The sequence below is a fragment of the Erythrolamprus reginae genome, chromosome 2, assembly GCF_031021105.1.
Source record: "Erythrolamprus reginae isolate rEryReg1 chromosome 2, rEryReg1.hap1, whole genome shotgun sequence".
NCBI lineage: Eukaryota > Metazoa > Chordata > Lepidosauria > Squamata > Dipsadidae > Erythrolamprus > Erythrolamprus reginae.
The window spans coordinates 27,951,905-27,966,363 of NC_091951.1; the positions used below are offsets into that span (position 1 = coordinate 27,951,905).

General features: G+C 41.9%; 1 protein-coding gene across 1 annotated transcript; it reads left to right on the plus strand.

Moving 5' to 3' along the window:
• The first annotated feature begins 808 nt into the window (after nt 1-808).
• On the plus strand, nt 809-9,990 carry LOC139163019 (tigger transposable element-derived protein 1-like). The gene is made up of 4 exons (XM_070743921.1): nt 809-884; nt 3,301-5,113; nt 7,534-7,647; nt 9,020-9,990. Exons 2-4 carry the CDS (start codon nt 3,301-3,303, stop codon nt 9,229-9,231), a joined length of 2,139 nt encoding a protein of 712 aa, XP_070600022.1. The 5' UTR covers nt 809-884; the 3' UTR covers nt 9,232-9,990.
• Nucleotides 9,991-14,459: the final 4,469 nt, after the last annotated feature.

The window sequence follows — 14,459 nt, forward strand, 5'->3', positions numbered from 1 at the left end:
TAGTTTTTCTTGTTAGGCCCCAGGCATACTTACTCTTTGGAAATCCACACCAACTGCCTTGCAGAAATTCACAACAGAAGGACAACTGCCCTCAGGTTGGGCGCTCTGGGTTAGATGTAGGATGGCTTTACCTGATGTTTTTTGGGTCATACCCACTGGATTTATTTATTTACTTGTTGATTTATGTACACTGAGAGCATATGCACCAAAGACAAATTCCTTGTGTGTCCAATCACACTTGGCCAATAAAGAATTAAGTTCTATCTATCCTATTATTTATTTATTTGTAAGATTTATATGCTGCCCAACTCCAATTGGACTCTGGGCAGCTTACAAAATAACAATAGTTAAAAGATAATATAAAAGCAATATCATAAATAGAATAATAACACCTTTAAAAAACATGCATACTATCAATCATTCGTGGCCAAATCAAGATGACTGGATCCAAGCAGAACAAGCATTATAAGACAGCAATTAAACTAAAAAATGCATTTGAGAGGGGGGTTTGGGGTGGGTGGGTGTCGGTGCTTTTAAATAGTCAGCATTGGCCCCGATGGACCTTCGGCAAGCAGGCAGTAATGAATATCTGCAGCAAAATCGCAACAAGCCATGACTTTCTTCCCAAACACGCTCCCAGAAACAAGAACCGCAACAAAAGCTTAACCTGTGCAAAAGCAGCCTGAGCTTCGCCTCCCAAGAACCGTCTTTGCCTTCTCCCCTCTTCCAATCCGGACCGGCATTGGGGGGGGAGGAGCCCCCAGGCTGCTGTCCCACATTAATCCGGACCGGCATTGGGGGTGGGTCGGAGCCAGGAACAGGGCGGGCGGGAGGGGGGGGAAGAGGGGGCGAAGGCGACGGCTCTTGCTGCAGCGGGTAGCGTGGTAAGAAAACGCGGGAAGAAAGTCGGTTCCCCTTCTGGTCGGAGAGTCGCTGGCTCAACCACGCGGGTCCCCTCTTCCCTTTATATCCGCCTCCCCCTCGAGCAGGGCTGTCCAGAAGCTGAGCCTTTGCTCCGCAGGGGCAGGTCGATAAAAAAAATATTTCCATTTGCCTTTTTGTTGTTGTTGTTTGTTTGGGGTGAGGAAAAAAAGTGGGGGGAACCCTCTCCATTTGCCCTGCATCTGGGATCTCCGACTTTTATCCCGGCTCCCTGATTACTGGGGAATTTAATTTAAATTAATTTTTATTAATTTTTATTAAATTTACTTGTACAGCTGCTGCCAAAAAAGCCAACACTAGTCTGCATTAACAAGTGGATAGAATCAAGATCACATTAAATGTTAATATCATTTTATAAGGCATTGGTAAGGCCACACTTGGAATGCCGCATTCAGTTTTGGTTCCCACGATGCAAAAAGGATGTGGAGACTCTAGGAAAAGTGCAGAGAAGAGCAACAGAGATGTATAGGAGACTGGAGGCTAAAACATATGAAGAACAGTTGCAGGAATTGGGTGTGGTTAGTTTAATGAAAAGAAGGACCAGGGGAGACATGATAGCAGTGTTGCAATATCTCAGGGGTTGCCACACAGAAGAAGCAGTCAACCTATTCTCCAAAGCACCTGAGGGTAGAACAAGAAGCAATGGGTGGAAACTAAACAAGGAGAGAAGGAACTTAGAACTAAGGAGAAATTTCCTGACAGTTAGAACAATTAACCAGTGGAACAGTTTGCCTCCAAAAGTTGTGAATGCTCCAACACTGGAAGTTTTTAAGAAGATGTTGGACAACCATCCGTCTGAAGTAGTGTAGGGTTTCCTGCCTTAGCAGAGGGTTGGACTAGAACATCTTTAAGGTTCCTTTCAACTCTGTTGCTGTTGTTGTTATTATTTATTAATTTGACTTATATGCCGCCCAATCCTGTAGGACTCAGAATCCGTTGAGGCTGAGGTTGTGGCTTTTGAATAAGGCTGTGAAAAGTTGCTTTGCCCCATTCCACCCCACTCATTCGCCTTGCCACTTCGCCCCATTTTCACCCCACTCGTTTTGGGAGTAGCTTGTGCCAGCAACTGCCAGAGTTTGATGGGAGGGCCCTGTTGGTTGGGTGGCAGACAGAAGCGATGGAAGGAGCTTTGTAACACTTTATTAGAGGTTAGTTAGTTAGTTAGTTAGTTAGTTAGTTAGTTAGTTAGTTAGTTATGGGATTTTATTGATTATAATTTTAGAGTGTTTAATTTTAATATTGACTTCTATTATATTGTATTGTTTTTATATGGTTCTAAGTCGCCCTAAGTTCTAGGGGATTGGGCAACATAGAAGTCAAATAAATGAATGAATGAATGAATGAATGAATGTTAGTTTGTTTGAGTTGGAAGGGACCTTGTAGGTCATCTAGTCCAACCCCCTGCTTCAGCAGGATACCCTACACCACCCCAGACAAATGGCAGTCCAATCTCCTCTTGAAAGTCTCAAGCGTTGGAGCGTTCACATCCTCTGCAGACAAGGCTTCCCACTGGTTGATCGCTCTCACCATCAGAAAGTTTCCCCTTATTTCCAGGTTGAATCTGTCTTTGGTCAGCTTCCATCCATTGTTCCGTCTATGTCTTTCTGTGCTTTGGAAAACAGATTGAACCCCTTCTCTCTGTGGCAGCCTCTCAGGTATTGGAAGACTGCTATCATGTCTCCCCTGGTCCTTCTCTTTGCTAGACTAGCTATGCCCTGTTCGTGCAATCTCTCTTCGTATGTTTTAGTTTCCAGTCCCCTTATCATCCTGGTTGTTCTCTTCTGTGCTTTCTCTAGAGTTTCAATGTCTTTTTGGTAATGTGGTGACCAAAACTGAGTTCAGTACTCTAGGTGTAGTCTAACTAAGGCTTTATAGCAGGGGTAGGGAACGTTGGCTCTTCTGTGACTTGTGGACTTCAACTCCCAGAATTCCTGAGCTAGCATGATTGGCTCAGGAATTCTGGGAGTTGAAGTCCACAAGTCATAGAAGAGCCAACGTTCCCTACCCCTGCTTTATAGAGTGGTCGTTTCCTACTTGGCCAAAAGGAGTGACCCATGCACCTCACTGGGCCGCTTCTTTTGCAGACAAAGAGTGTGTGAGTTGGTAACATAAACCTCTGTAGTAAAGGGCTCAGAATGTGATGCAACCATTCCTCATCCATTAACTACTTCACCTAATGACCGTTTGCAAATGCAACAGTAATTTTAAAAATAATTACGTAACCAATGAGTGCATTTTCAGGTTTTGCATATTTCTTTCTCAGTAACATATTCATGTTATACTCAGTATTGCATGTCACCTGTTCTTATTTTCACTTGCTTATTTACTTGTTTACATGCGTTTATATCCCGTATCAAGATGCCTTCAAAGAGAAAGAACCCCAATCCAACTGAAACAAGGAGAAAGCACCATGGCAAATCCATTGATCTCAATTTGAAGATGAAGATCATCAAAGCATATGAAGCCGGGAAGAAGATGGAAGAACTAGTGAAAGAAGAAGGCCTGGGTTATGCCACCATTAAGTATATTGTGAAGAACAAGAAAAGGTTCAAAGAGGCATTGAAAGGAGCAATAGGAATGAACACAAATACAAAAGCCCACCGCAAAACCTCTGAAATGGAACCCCTGTTGATACTTTGGATCAAAGATCGGATACCAAAGAGGCTTCCGGTTAACTTTCCCCTCATTCAGATTAAGGCATGCAGCATTTTCAGAACGCTGAAGGAACAAGCAGGGAAGGAATATACCGAAACATTTAGTGCTGACCCACGCTGGTTTCTGCAATTTCAGCAAAGATTTCACTATCAGATTCCATCACATGAAGATTTAAAGGCTGAAAAAAGAACTGCCCCACATTTTCTGGATGAAATTGATGATCTCGTAGCAGAGGGAAATTATTCTGCTCATCAGATATTCAGAGTGGATGAAATTGGGTTATACTGGAAAAGAATTCTGGAGCAGACGTATATACACAAAGAGGCTCAAGAAATGCCCTGTTGTAAAGCATTTAAGGAGAGAGTAACCTTGTTATTGGGGGGAAATGTTGCCGGATTCAAGCTGAAGCCATTTTTGATCCTCAAATCAGATCATGCCAGTATGATTCCAAAAAGAAACAAGGACACACTGCCTGTTTATTACCGATTTGAATGTGACACCTGGATGACACACATTTTCTTTGAGGATTGGTTTATGAATTGTTTCATACCTCAGGTGAAGGAATATTGTGGGCAAAAGGGGATTCCTTTTAAAATTCTCCTGCTTCTGGACAAAGTACCTGGATATGCCCTGGATCTCGATAGTATCCACCCTGATGTCAAAGTAGTTTATCTACCCCAAATCGTCACCACTCTCCTGCAACCAATGGGCCAGAGAGCTATCTTGCTATTCAGTGCATACTATTTGCATGCAGTGTTTGCCAAAGCCTTAGCCGCAACAGAAGATGACAAAATAACATTGGACAAGTTTTGGGAAAGCTATAATATCCTGCATTGTATTGAAAACATTGTAGCAGCATGGGAGGATTTTACTGTGAAAAGCATGCAACAATTTTTGAAATGCTTAAAATGTTACAAGGCTTTTGCAAATAATTTTGAGGGATTTAGCCATAGTAAATATTTGGACGAAATAAGTAAGACAATTTTGACACTCACAAAATACCTTGATTTAGAGGTGGAGGCTGAAGACGTGAACAAATTGATAGCTTACATTGAGGGAGAGCTTTCAGACCAAGATTTAATTGAACTGGAAAAAGAACTGGAAGCACAAAAGGTTAGGGAAGAAGACGCAGAAATAGAACGAGAAAAAGAAGAACAACCTGTAGACATTGAATTGAAAACATTCACTGAGGAAGGATTTGCTGTTATTTTGTCAGGACTTAAAACAATATTATTAGACTTAGAAAGTATGGATCCAGATGAACAACATTTTAGAAAGTTAAACTTGGAAATGTGTGAAAAATTAAAATGTTACCACGAAATAAATGAAAGAAAAAAGAAGGAAAATGAAGATAAAGAAACAAAACTTCCTTCCCACTTGCCACTCCCATTCACAGCAATAAAACACCTAAACAATCCTCAGTCATCAACCAGCTATGCCAGCAGATCCGAAGTTTCTGAAAGCATAAAAAAGCATGAACCCTTCACAGATGGTGTATCCGATTTGATGTTTGCAGGTACTGTAATTGTAAATTTTTATTTATTTATTTTTATTTATTTTGTCCAATACACAATAATACACAATGAAGGTTATAGAGGATATAGTAGGGAAGAAATACGAGATATAGGAGAGACTATAGGACAGGGGACAGAAGGCACTCTAGTGCGCTTATGTATGGCCCTTACTGGCCTCTTAGGAATCTGGAGAGGTCAACCGTGGATAGTCTAAGGGTAAAATGTTGAGGGTTAGGGGATGATACTATGGAGTCCGGTAATGAGTTCCACGCTTCAACAACCCGATTACTAAAGTCATATTTTTTACAGTCAAGTTTTGAGCGGTTAATGTTAAGCTTGAATCTGTTGTGTGCTCTTGTTTTGTTGTGGTTGAAGCTGAAGTAGTCTTTGACAGGCAGGACATTGCAACATATGATCTTGTGGGCAATACTTAGATCATGTTTAAGGTTCTCATTGTTCACAGGGGGTCTTCATTTAACAATCGCAGTTAACACAGGGAGGTAAAAATAACTTTACAACCAATCACAGATTCGTAAAGACCTTCACAGATTTGTAAAGCAAAAGAAATCTGAAGTAGAAATACCGTACTTATGATTCTTTGTTCAGCTTATTTTGCTTTGCAGAGATGCAAAGGTTGTAACTGCAAAGATTAATTATAAAGTTTCGTTTTCATCATGTTGTAGGCGCTAGGCAGGGAGGCCCTATGGAGTATGAGAACCAGGATCCTATACTATAATGGGCTTCTTGGAAGAAAAAGAAGATGGAGGGAATTATGGGGGAATTTTCCTTGCAACCTTCCATACTAATGTTGGTTTTAGCACTTAAACTTAAACTGAAGCTCTCCAAGACTCATTTTGGGAAAGGAAAGCAAGCCATGTGTCCCCGACCTATGCAATGACGATCCAGATGTGGCTGATAGTTTTGGCCTGCCTGCTTGCCAACAGGGACAAAAATGGCGGCCAACAGACAAAATGCTGCTGAACAGGGCTTGAAGAAGCTTCTCAATGCCACAGAAAGCACCTGCAGCACTGGGCAGACCTTATTAAGGCAGCAAAGCGAAGCTGTTTATATCCAGGGCTGGGTAGCAGTGACCCAAATGTGGCTGCCATTTTGTCCACACCTGTTTCTGGGAGGGAACAAAATGGCAGCCATCAAGCAAACTGTTTCGTTTCGCTGCCTTAGAGAGGTCTGCATAGTACTGCAGAAGCTTCTGAATACTGCAGAAAGATTCTGCAGCAATGAGCAGATTTCAGTTTGCATCTGGGCCGCACAGCCTGAGGTGAATGTGGCTGCCATTTGGTAGGCAGGACAAAATGGCGTCCGCTTTCAAAATGGCACCATGCAGCCACACACAAAAATAAGTCATTCTAGTGCTCTGGAAGACTGCAGGGCTCTTCAAAAGTTACAGTAACTGAGGAGAAAGAAGGGTGTTTGGCCTGGTGGGGTGGAATCAGGCCTTTAAGGCCTCAAATGATCCGGTAAGAGTAAGAACAGGCCTGTTAGGGCCCAAGGTGAGGGGAATGGAGCATGATGGTGTCTTGGGATTGGGGGAAGCCTTGGGAGGGCCAGGACAGGACTCCCCCATCCTGGAGGCACCCACACTCCACTTAACAACCCAGGTGTTCATTTAATGATTCTTTGTTTAAATCAGGCCATTGCGGGCCATTAGATAAGGCACTTCACCTCCTGACTGCGACCATAACAGGCAGGTCCTATTATGCTCACATACTGAGGATTTTCAGAAAAGGGAATTTTTATGCATATGCTCTGGGAGTGCGCAGAAATTCAGAAATTTTGGAATGTAGTGCAGAATGAAATTAATAAAATGTTAAACATTAACTGGATAATTACAAAAGAAATAGCAATTTTAATTAAATACAGGGAACTAGGAGAATTCAAGGAAATTAAAGCCGCAGCATTGGAAAGTGCCCAAGCGGTGATGGTATTAGGTTGGAAAGACTCTACAAAATGGACATTACAAAATTGGTACTGGTACATGGTGGACCACATACATTTCGAAATCATGGAAATAAAGATTAAACAATTTTGATGAGAACAAATTGGAGAAGCTGATGGTGCGATGGAATAAGGTAAAAGATTATATGTTGAGTAGAATCTGTGATGTAAATATGAAAAATAAACTGCAATCACTCTTTTAGTAATACTCGATGCAAGATAGAGCCAAGGAATAATAGATAAACAATTAAATTTTTTAAATCCTCTTGTATGGGTGGTGGGGGTGATGGGGGGGTGTTGTTGTTAGGTGATGGGCACATGCACTGTGCACTGTTATATGTTTGTTTTATGTAACCATTTAAAAATCAATAAAAAATTTATTTTAAAAAAAAAAACATACTGAGGATTTTCCTGTGCATTAAAACCAAATCTTTAATAAAAGTTCCTAAGGTTGTTTTTTTTCCAGGCATCCCCAATTCTGGAGGATATGATGCCAACATCTCCAAGATTAGAGAAAGAAGCCTGGGACGTTCTGAAGGCGAAGTTTCCCAAGGGAGTGATGGGGAGGCCAACTCATTAGGTAAGGCTGCAGACTGTCAATGATTGCAAAGATTTCTGCTAGAAGAGAGTTTTCCTGATGAAGATGCTCTACCCAACAGAAGTCTATATGTGATGCTGGGATGAGGATGCTTGAATTTGGGATTTCTTAGTTCAACAGGAGGGGGAAGACTAACTATGTTTAAATATGTTAAAGGGTTAAGTAAGGTCCAGGAGGGAAGTGTTTTTAATAGGAAAGTGAAAACAAGAACAAGGGGACACAATCTGAAGTTCGTTGGGGGAAAGATCAAAAGCAACATGAGAGTACTAGATCCTTGGAACAAACTTCCAGCAGACGTGGTTGATAAATCCACAGTAACTGAATTTAAACATGCCTGGGATAAAAATATATGGAAACATATGGAAACTTCAGATCGTGCAGAATGCAGCTGCGAGAGCAATCATGGGCTTTCCCAGAAATGCCCATGTAACACCAACACTCCGCAGTCTGCATTGGTTGCCGGTCAATTTCCGGTCACAATTCAAAGTGTTGGTCATCACCTATAAAGCCCTTCGTGGCACCGGACCAGGGTATCTACGAGACCGCCTTCTGCCGCACGAATCCCAGCGACCGGTTAGGTCCCACAGAGTGGGCCTTCTCCGGATCCCGTCAACAAAACAATGTCGTTTGGCGGGGCCCAGGGGAAGAGCCTTCTCTGTGGCAGCCCTGACCCTCTGGAACAAAGTCCCCCCGGAGACTAGAATTGTCCCCACCCTCCTCGCCTTTTGCAAGCTCCTAAAAACCCACCTCTGCCGTCAGGCATGGGGGAATTGAGATATTCTTTCCCCCTAAGCCTTTACAATTTATGCATGGTATGATTGTTTGTATGTATGTTTGGTTTTAGAATTAAGGGTTTCTTTTTAACTGTTTTGTATTGGATTTACATGCTGTTTTTATTCTGTTGTTTGCCGCCCCGAGTCTGCGGAGAGGGGCGGCATACAAATCTAATAAATAATAATAATAATAATAATATCCATCCTAAGATAAAATACAGAAAATAGTATAAGGGCAGACGAGATGGATCATGAGGTCTTTTTCTGCCGTCAGTCTTCTATGTTTCTAAGGTATAATACAGGAAATAGTATAAGGGCAGACTAGATGGACTATGAGGTCTTCTTCTGCCATCAATCTTCTAGGTTTCTTGATGAAGATGTTCTACCCAACAGGAAGTCTATAGGTGATGCTGTGAAGCCATCAAATGAGGATGCTTGAATTTGGGATTTCTTAGTTCAACAGGAGGGGGAAGACTAAACATGTGACAACACCCACCAAAACTAGAATTCATAATAGAAGTTGTTTGAAATGGAATTTATTATTGGAGGTAATGATATAAATGCTTTTCTGTTTCTCTCAGAATGTGACATATGGCAAATACATAAGGAGAAGACCTTCCATGTTGGAAGCTCTGAAGTAAGAGAAGAAGAACATACAAGCTTCAAGCAGCAGGGCATTCAGCCACCTATCGTGGAAATGACACCCGAAAATCTTACTCCCCCAATTATTTTACATACAATGATTGCCCAGGCAATTCAGTACTGTTTAGAAACAGATGAATTAACCTGGTAGGCTTTATAATATTTTATAAGCGTGCGATCGTAGGAGCATTTTATTTAGATGACATAAAAGAGACATTTGCAAGAGTTCGGAATCAGTCAAAAATTATTTTCTGGAGTCTGGGATTAAAGCAAAACCAAAGCACCCAGGAGAGAAAGCCAGTGAATTTTTTTCTGCCTGATGATGATGATGATCAAAAAAATAAATGAAGCCAATTTTCAGTTTGAGGGGAAATGACGGAATTAAGAGAAGCATTAGATGATGTGCAATTTTAATATTCCAGATACCCTCCCCAACCCCATTATACTCCAATGATGGGTTCTAAATCCCATTGCTACTGACAAACTGGACCGACACCCAGGAGTTTAATTCAGTTTTAAATTGAGTTTGACCACCCTGCCATATAGATTTTGGGAGACGAACTACATCCTAATATAGTGAAACATAATCAGGGAATATTAAGAGTAGCAATAAGGGGAATTTTCTAGATGTACTGTCATAGACCCAAACCCGTTTTTAATTTAATCTTGGTCCTCCACATATCTCTTCTAATTTTATTAATTAAACTTGTGATTAAAATATATCAAGTGCCATTAAATGTCAGGTAGCATACACCTACCAGTAACTAATTCTCCATCCCTCCATCTGATTATTCTTCAATAGAAAAATAATTTTATTTGATGATAACTTTATTGTATTTTAAGCTCTGGGTTGTGGGAAATTTAACAATGAAGTTAAATCAATAAAGCAATAAATCTTAACAAATAAGAAGTGTTGCGAATCAGGCTGGTCTTTGATATTTTGTTATTTTCCTGCACTAGCTCTACAGGAAAAAAAGAATGTATGGGATTTAGAATTATCATTATTGCTGATTGAGAAATTCAGTACACATTTCCATTCTTTTTCTCCTTGATTCTATTTATTTTTCCTGAGGTTTACATTTAAGTATAACAGTAACACATATATTTATACATTTTAATTTATTCAATACAAAAAACTTTATTGATTGATTGATTGATTAAACTTATATGCCGCACAACTCCCGAAGGACTCTGGGTGGCTTCCAACAAAAAACAACATTAAAAACAATTTTAAATACTTAATGGAAACCCTAATAAAACCATACATACAGTGGAGGGCTACCAAAGTTTTTACGACCACGCTATGAGCGTGGTTATGCAGGACACCCTGCATTTTCTTTCAACATCTTTCAGTGCAAATTGGGTGTTCTGGGGTGGAGCTCCATTTTCACTAACCCACTGTGTTCCCCCCCCATCCCGGCAGTACCCCACCCCTGCATACATATCTTTCAATATCACTAACGGATATTCGATCAAGGCTTTGGGCCAGCCGGAAGAGCCATGTTTTAAAAGCTTTGCCAAAAGCCAGTAGAGTGGGAAGGTTATGGATCTCTGGAGGGGGCTGGTTTCAGAGAGCCGGAGCCACCACAGAGAAGGCCCTTCTGTGTCATCACTAGGCGGCATTGTTTGACTGGGATCTATGCAGCAGAAGGTGCCTACTTACACCTACTTTCTACTCCTATTCATCAGCCAGTTTTCCTTTTTTTTTAAATATATTTTTTATTATTTTTCAAAAAAAGACAAAGACAAACAATGTTAAACACTTAAGGAGCTACCATTGCTCCGCTTGTCGTAGAAGTCTAACTAATACAAAAATATAAAAACTCTAACTGTTGTCAGATCAATACAGAAATGTCACACGTGTACATTACATTCTTGTTAAATTTAACTCTATTTTTATATTAATCATGTTAATTAAATTTCTTTATCTATAAAATATCATATACTTATTCAAAAAGATAAAATATAAAGAATGCAGAAAAAGATAACACTTCTAAATTTATCATACTATAAACCAGTTTTCCTTTCTATTACACTCCCCTCCCTCTATCTCTAGGTCTTCCTTCTACGTTCTTACTCCTTCTTTCCGCTCCTTTTGAATGGAACTCCAAAGTAAAATTGACATGTCCTGGGAGAACTTGCTTAGGTATGGCTCATATGAGTCTAGAGCAGCCAGGCATTGTTAAATACCAGCCGGAAGCTAGTACAGGTAGTCATCGAGTTGCAAATATTTGGTGACCATTTGAAGTTGCGGCACTGAAAAAAATGTGATATTGTTTTTTAGTTACGACCCCCATCATGACCCTGTGACCAAAATTCAGATGTTTGGCAACAAGGTTCACGTCTACGGGGGTTGCAGTGTCCCAAGATCATGTTATCTTCTCTTGTGAGCCTCAGGAGAAGGGCGGCATATAAATATAAATAAATAGGTAGATAGGTAGGTAGGTAGGTAGATAGATGGATAAATAAATAAATAGATGATAGATAGATAAGATTAGATTAGATAGATAGATAGATAGATAGATAGGATTAGATAGATAGATAGATAGATAGATAGATAGATAGATAGATAGATAGATAGATTAGATAGATAAGATTAGATAGATAGATAGATAGATAAATAAATAAATAGATGATAGATAGATAGATAGATAGATAGATAGATAGATAAGATTAGATAGATAAAATAGATGATAGATAGATAGATAGATAGATAGATAGATAGATAGATTAGATAGACAGACAGACAGACAGACAGACAGACAGACAGACAGACAGACAGACAGACAGATAGGAAAGCCAGATTCACTTAAAAACTGTGGCAAGAAAGGTTGTAAGAAAGGGACACAACTCCCTGACTCAACAAATGTTTCACTTAACCACAGAAAATTTGGGCTCATTTTGCTTGTAAGTCAAAGACTACCTGTAACGGATTTCCAGCTATCGGTGCTTTTCCATAAATTGTTTGTTTGTTTGCTAATTCTGTTGTATCCTGTAATGGCTACCTTGTAACTCTGTAAATAGTTTGTTCCTCTTTCAGCGCTGTCTGAGCCCAAGCAGGAAGTCGCTCCTGATTGGCTCAGACGCGGCCGGCTCTAGCTTTGGCGGGAACCGCAAATATATAAAAGGAGCGGTTTCTCCAGGCAGAGTCAGTCGGTACTCGCTGAATTGTCACTTTGCCTTGCTGAGCTGTCACTTGTTCTCTGAGCTGAATAAAAGTACCGATTGCTCAAAACCCTGTCTCTGGGTCTACTTCACTGGCGACGAACGGACGGAAGAAACTTCGCGTGCAACATGGACAAAATCCAGATCGGCCAGGCTCCAGAACTCTTCGATCCCGAGAAATCGACATGGGACGAGTACATGGCCACCTTCGAGATCTTCCTCGAGGCGGCGGGAATGCAGGACGCCGAAGCCGATCGCAGACGGGCTATTTTCCTTAACTACTGCGGCGCAGAAATCCGTAGACTTGCCCAAACTCTCACCGAACCGGAACAAGCAAGAGCCACAGCGTGGGACGTCCTACAACAAAAACTGGCGAGCCATTTCAAGCCGACCAAACCAGCCATGGTTTTTCGGCATCAATTCCACATGATGGCTCAGAGGGAAACCGAGTCGATCAGCCAGTTTACAACGCGGCTTCGAACGGTACTTGCTCAATGCAAGTTTAAAGACCCGGAAGCTCGCCTCACCGACGCCTTGGTTTTCGGCATGAAAAGCAGCACGGTGAGAAATAAACTCCTCATCGAAGAAGAGCCGACCCTACAAACCGTGATTAAACTGGCGCAAACCGCAGAAGCAGCCGACGCAGCGGCGAGAGAATTGAAAGAGCACGGAAGGCGAGAACTCATTGCAAAAATCGACTCCGCGTCTCCCAGCGCCGTGGAAACAGACAACCTCAGCCAACAAATTCCCAGCGGAGACAACTGCCTCCTGGTGCAAGACCAGCCGAGACACCTGAGAGCTACTCACCCAGCCCCCTGCGCGGGCTGCCGGGGAAATCACCAGCGCCATCGATGCCCCTTCCGAGACGCTACATGCCGCCGTTGCAACCGGAGAGGCCACATCGCCATCGCATGCAGAGCAACAGCGCCAGAGGAAACATTTGCCACACCGCAATACCAGCGACCTCAAAACCAGACCCCCCAATCGCGAGAAAGGAGACCATTCCGCAACGCGGGTCAAAGGAACTACTCAACCGCTAACCGCGACTACTATAGAGGTAACTCTCAATTTTCCGTGAATAACACGGCAACCAAAAAAGGGGCTAAAATTGTTATATCACTATTACTCAATAACCAACCTTGCTCAATGGAGCTGGATACGGGCTCTAGATATACCATCATGCCCTGGGAAAAATTTAAACTGTATATGCCTAATGTATCTAAGGCTGACCTAAATCAAACCTCTTTGGTGATTAGAGACTTTCAGGGGGGAGTAATCTCGGTCTTGGGAACAGCAAATGTACCTATCGCATTCAAGAATGTTAAATGTACCCTTCCCATGCTTATTGTAACAGGGGCCAAGCACTCTCTTCTGGGTTTAGCATGGATGGAACCACTGGGGATCGAGATTTCGGGTGTGTGTAATGTAAACTGTTATGATATGCCTAACTTTGTGAAAGAGTTCCCTGAAGTGTTCAGCCCCACTCTGGGATTGTATAAGGGGCCCCCTATATCTTTCTCTATTGACCCCAAGGTTCCACCGATCAGACTAAAACCTCGCAGGGTCCCCCTGCCGCTCCTCCCCAAACTAGACATACAGCTGGACAAACTCATTAGCCAAGGTATTTTGGTCCCTGTGGAACAGGGGCCATGGGAAACTCCCATAGTTACCCCTCTGAAGCCAGATGGCTCTTTAAGAGTTTGCGCTGATTACAAATCGACCCTGAACAGGGCACTCCAACACCACCCCTACCCCATCCCGGTTGTGCAACAACTGCTACACTCCCTGGGGGAGGGGAAAAGGTTCGCAAAGATCGACCTGGCGCAAGCTTACCAGCAACTTCCGGTCGATGAACAAACAGCAAACGCTCAAACAATTGTAACGCACAGGGGGGCTTTCAAATGCACGAGGTTACAGTTTGGGGTAAGCATAGCCCCAGGAATATTCCAGAGCATTATGGAACGCCTATTGTCAGGGGTAAATGGGGCCATTCCATACTTTGATGACATCTTAATTGCAGGGGAAAACCAGGAACAAGTAAACAAAAGAATAAGGGAAGTACTTAAGAGGTTACAGGACAAAGGTTTAAGAATCAAGCCTGATAAATGTGTCTGGGGAACCAACAGTATAGAATTCCTAGGATATAAAATAGATAAGGAAGGTATCCACCCCACAACTGAGAAGCTGAGAGCAATTAGAGAAGCCCCAGAGCCA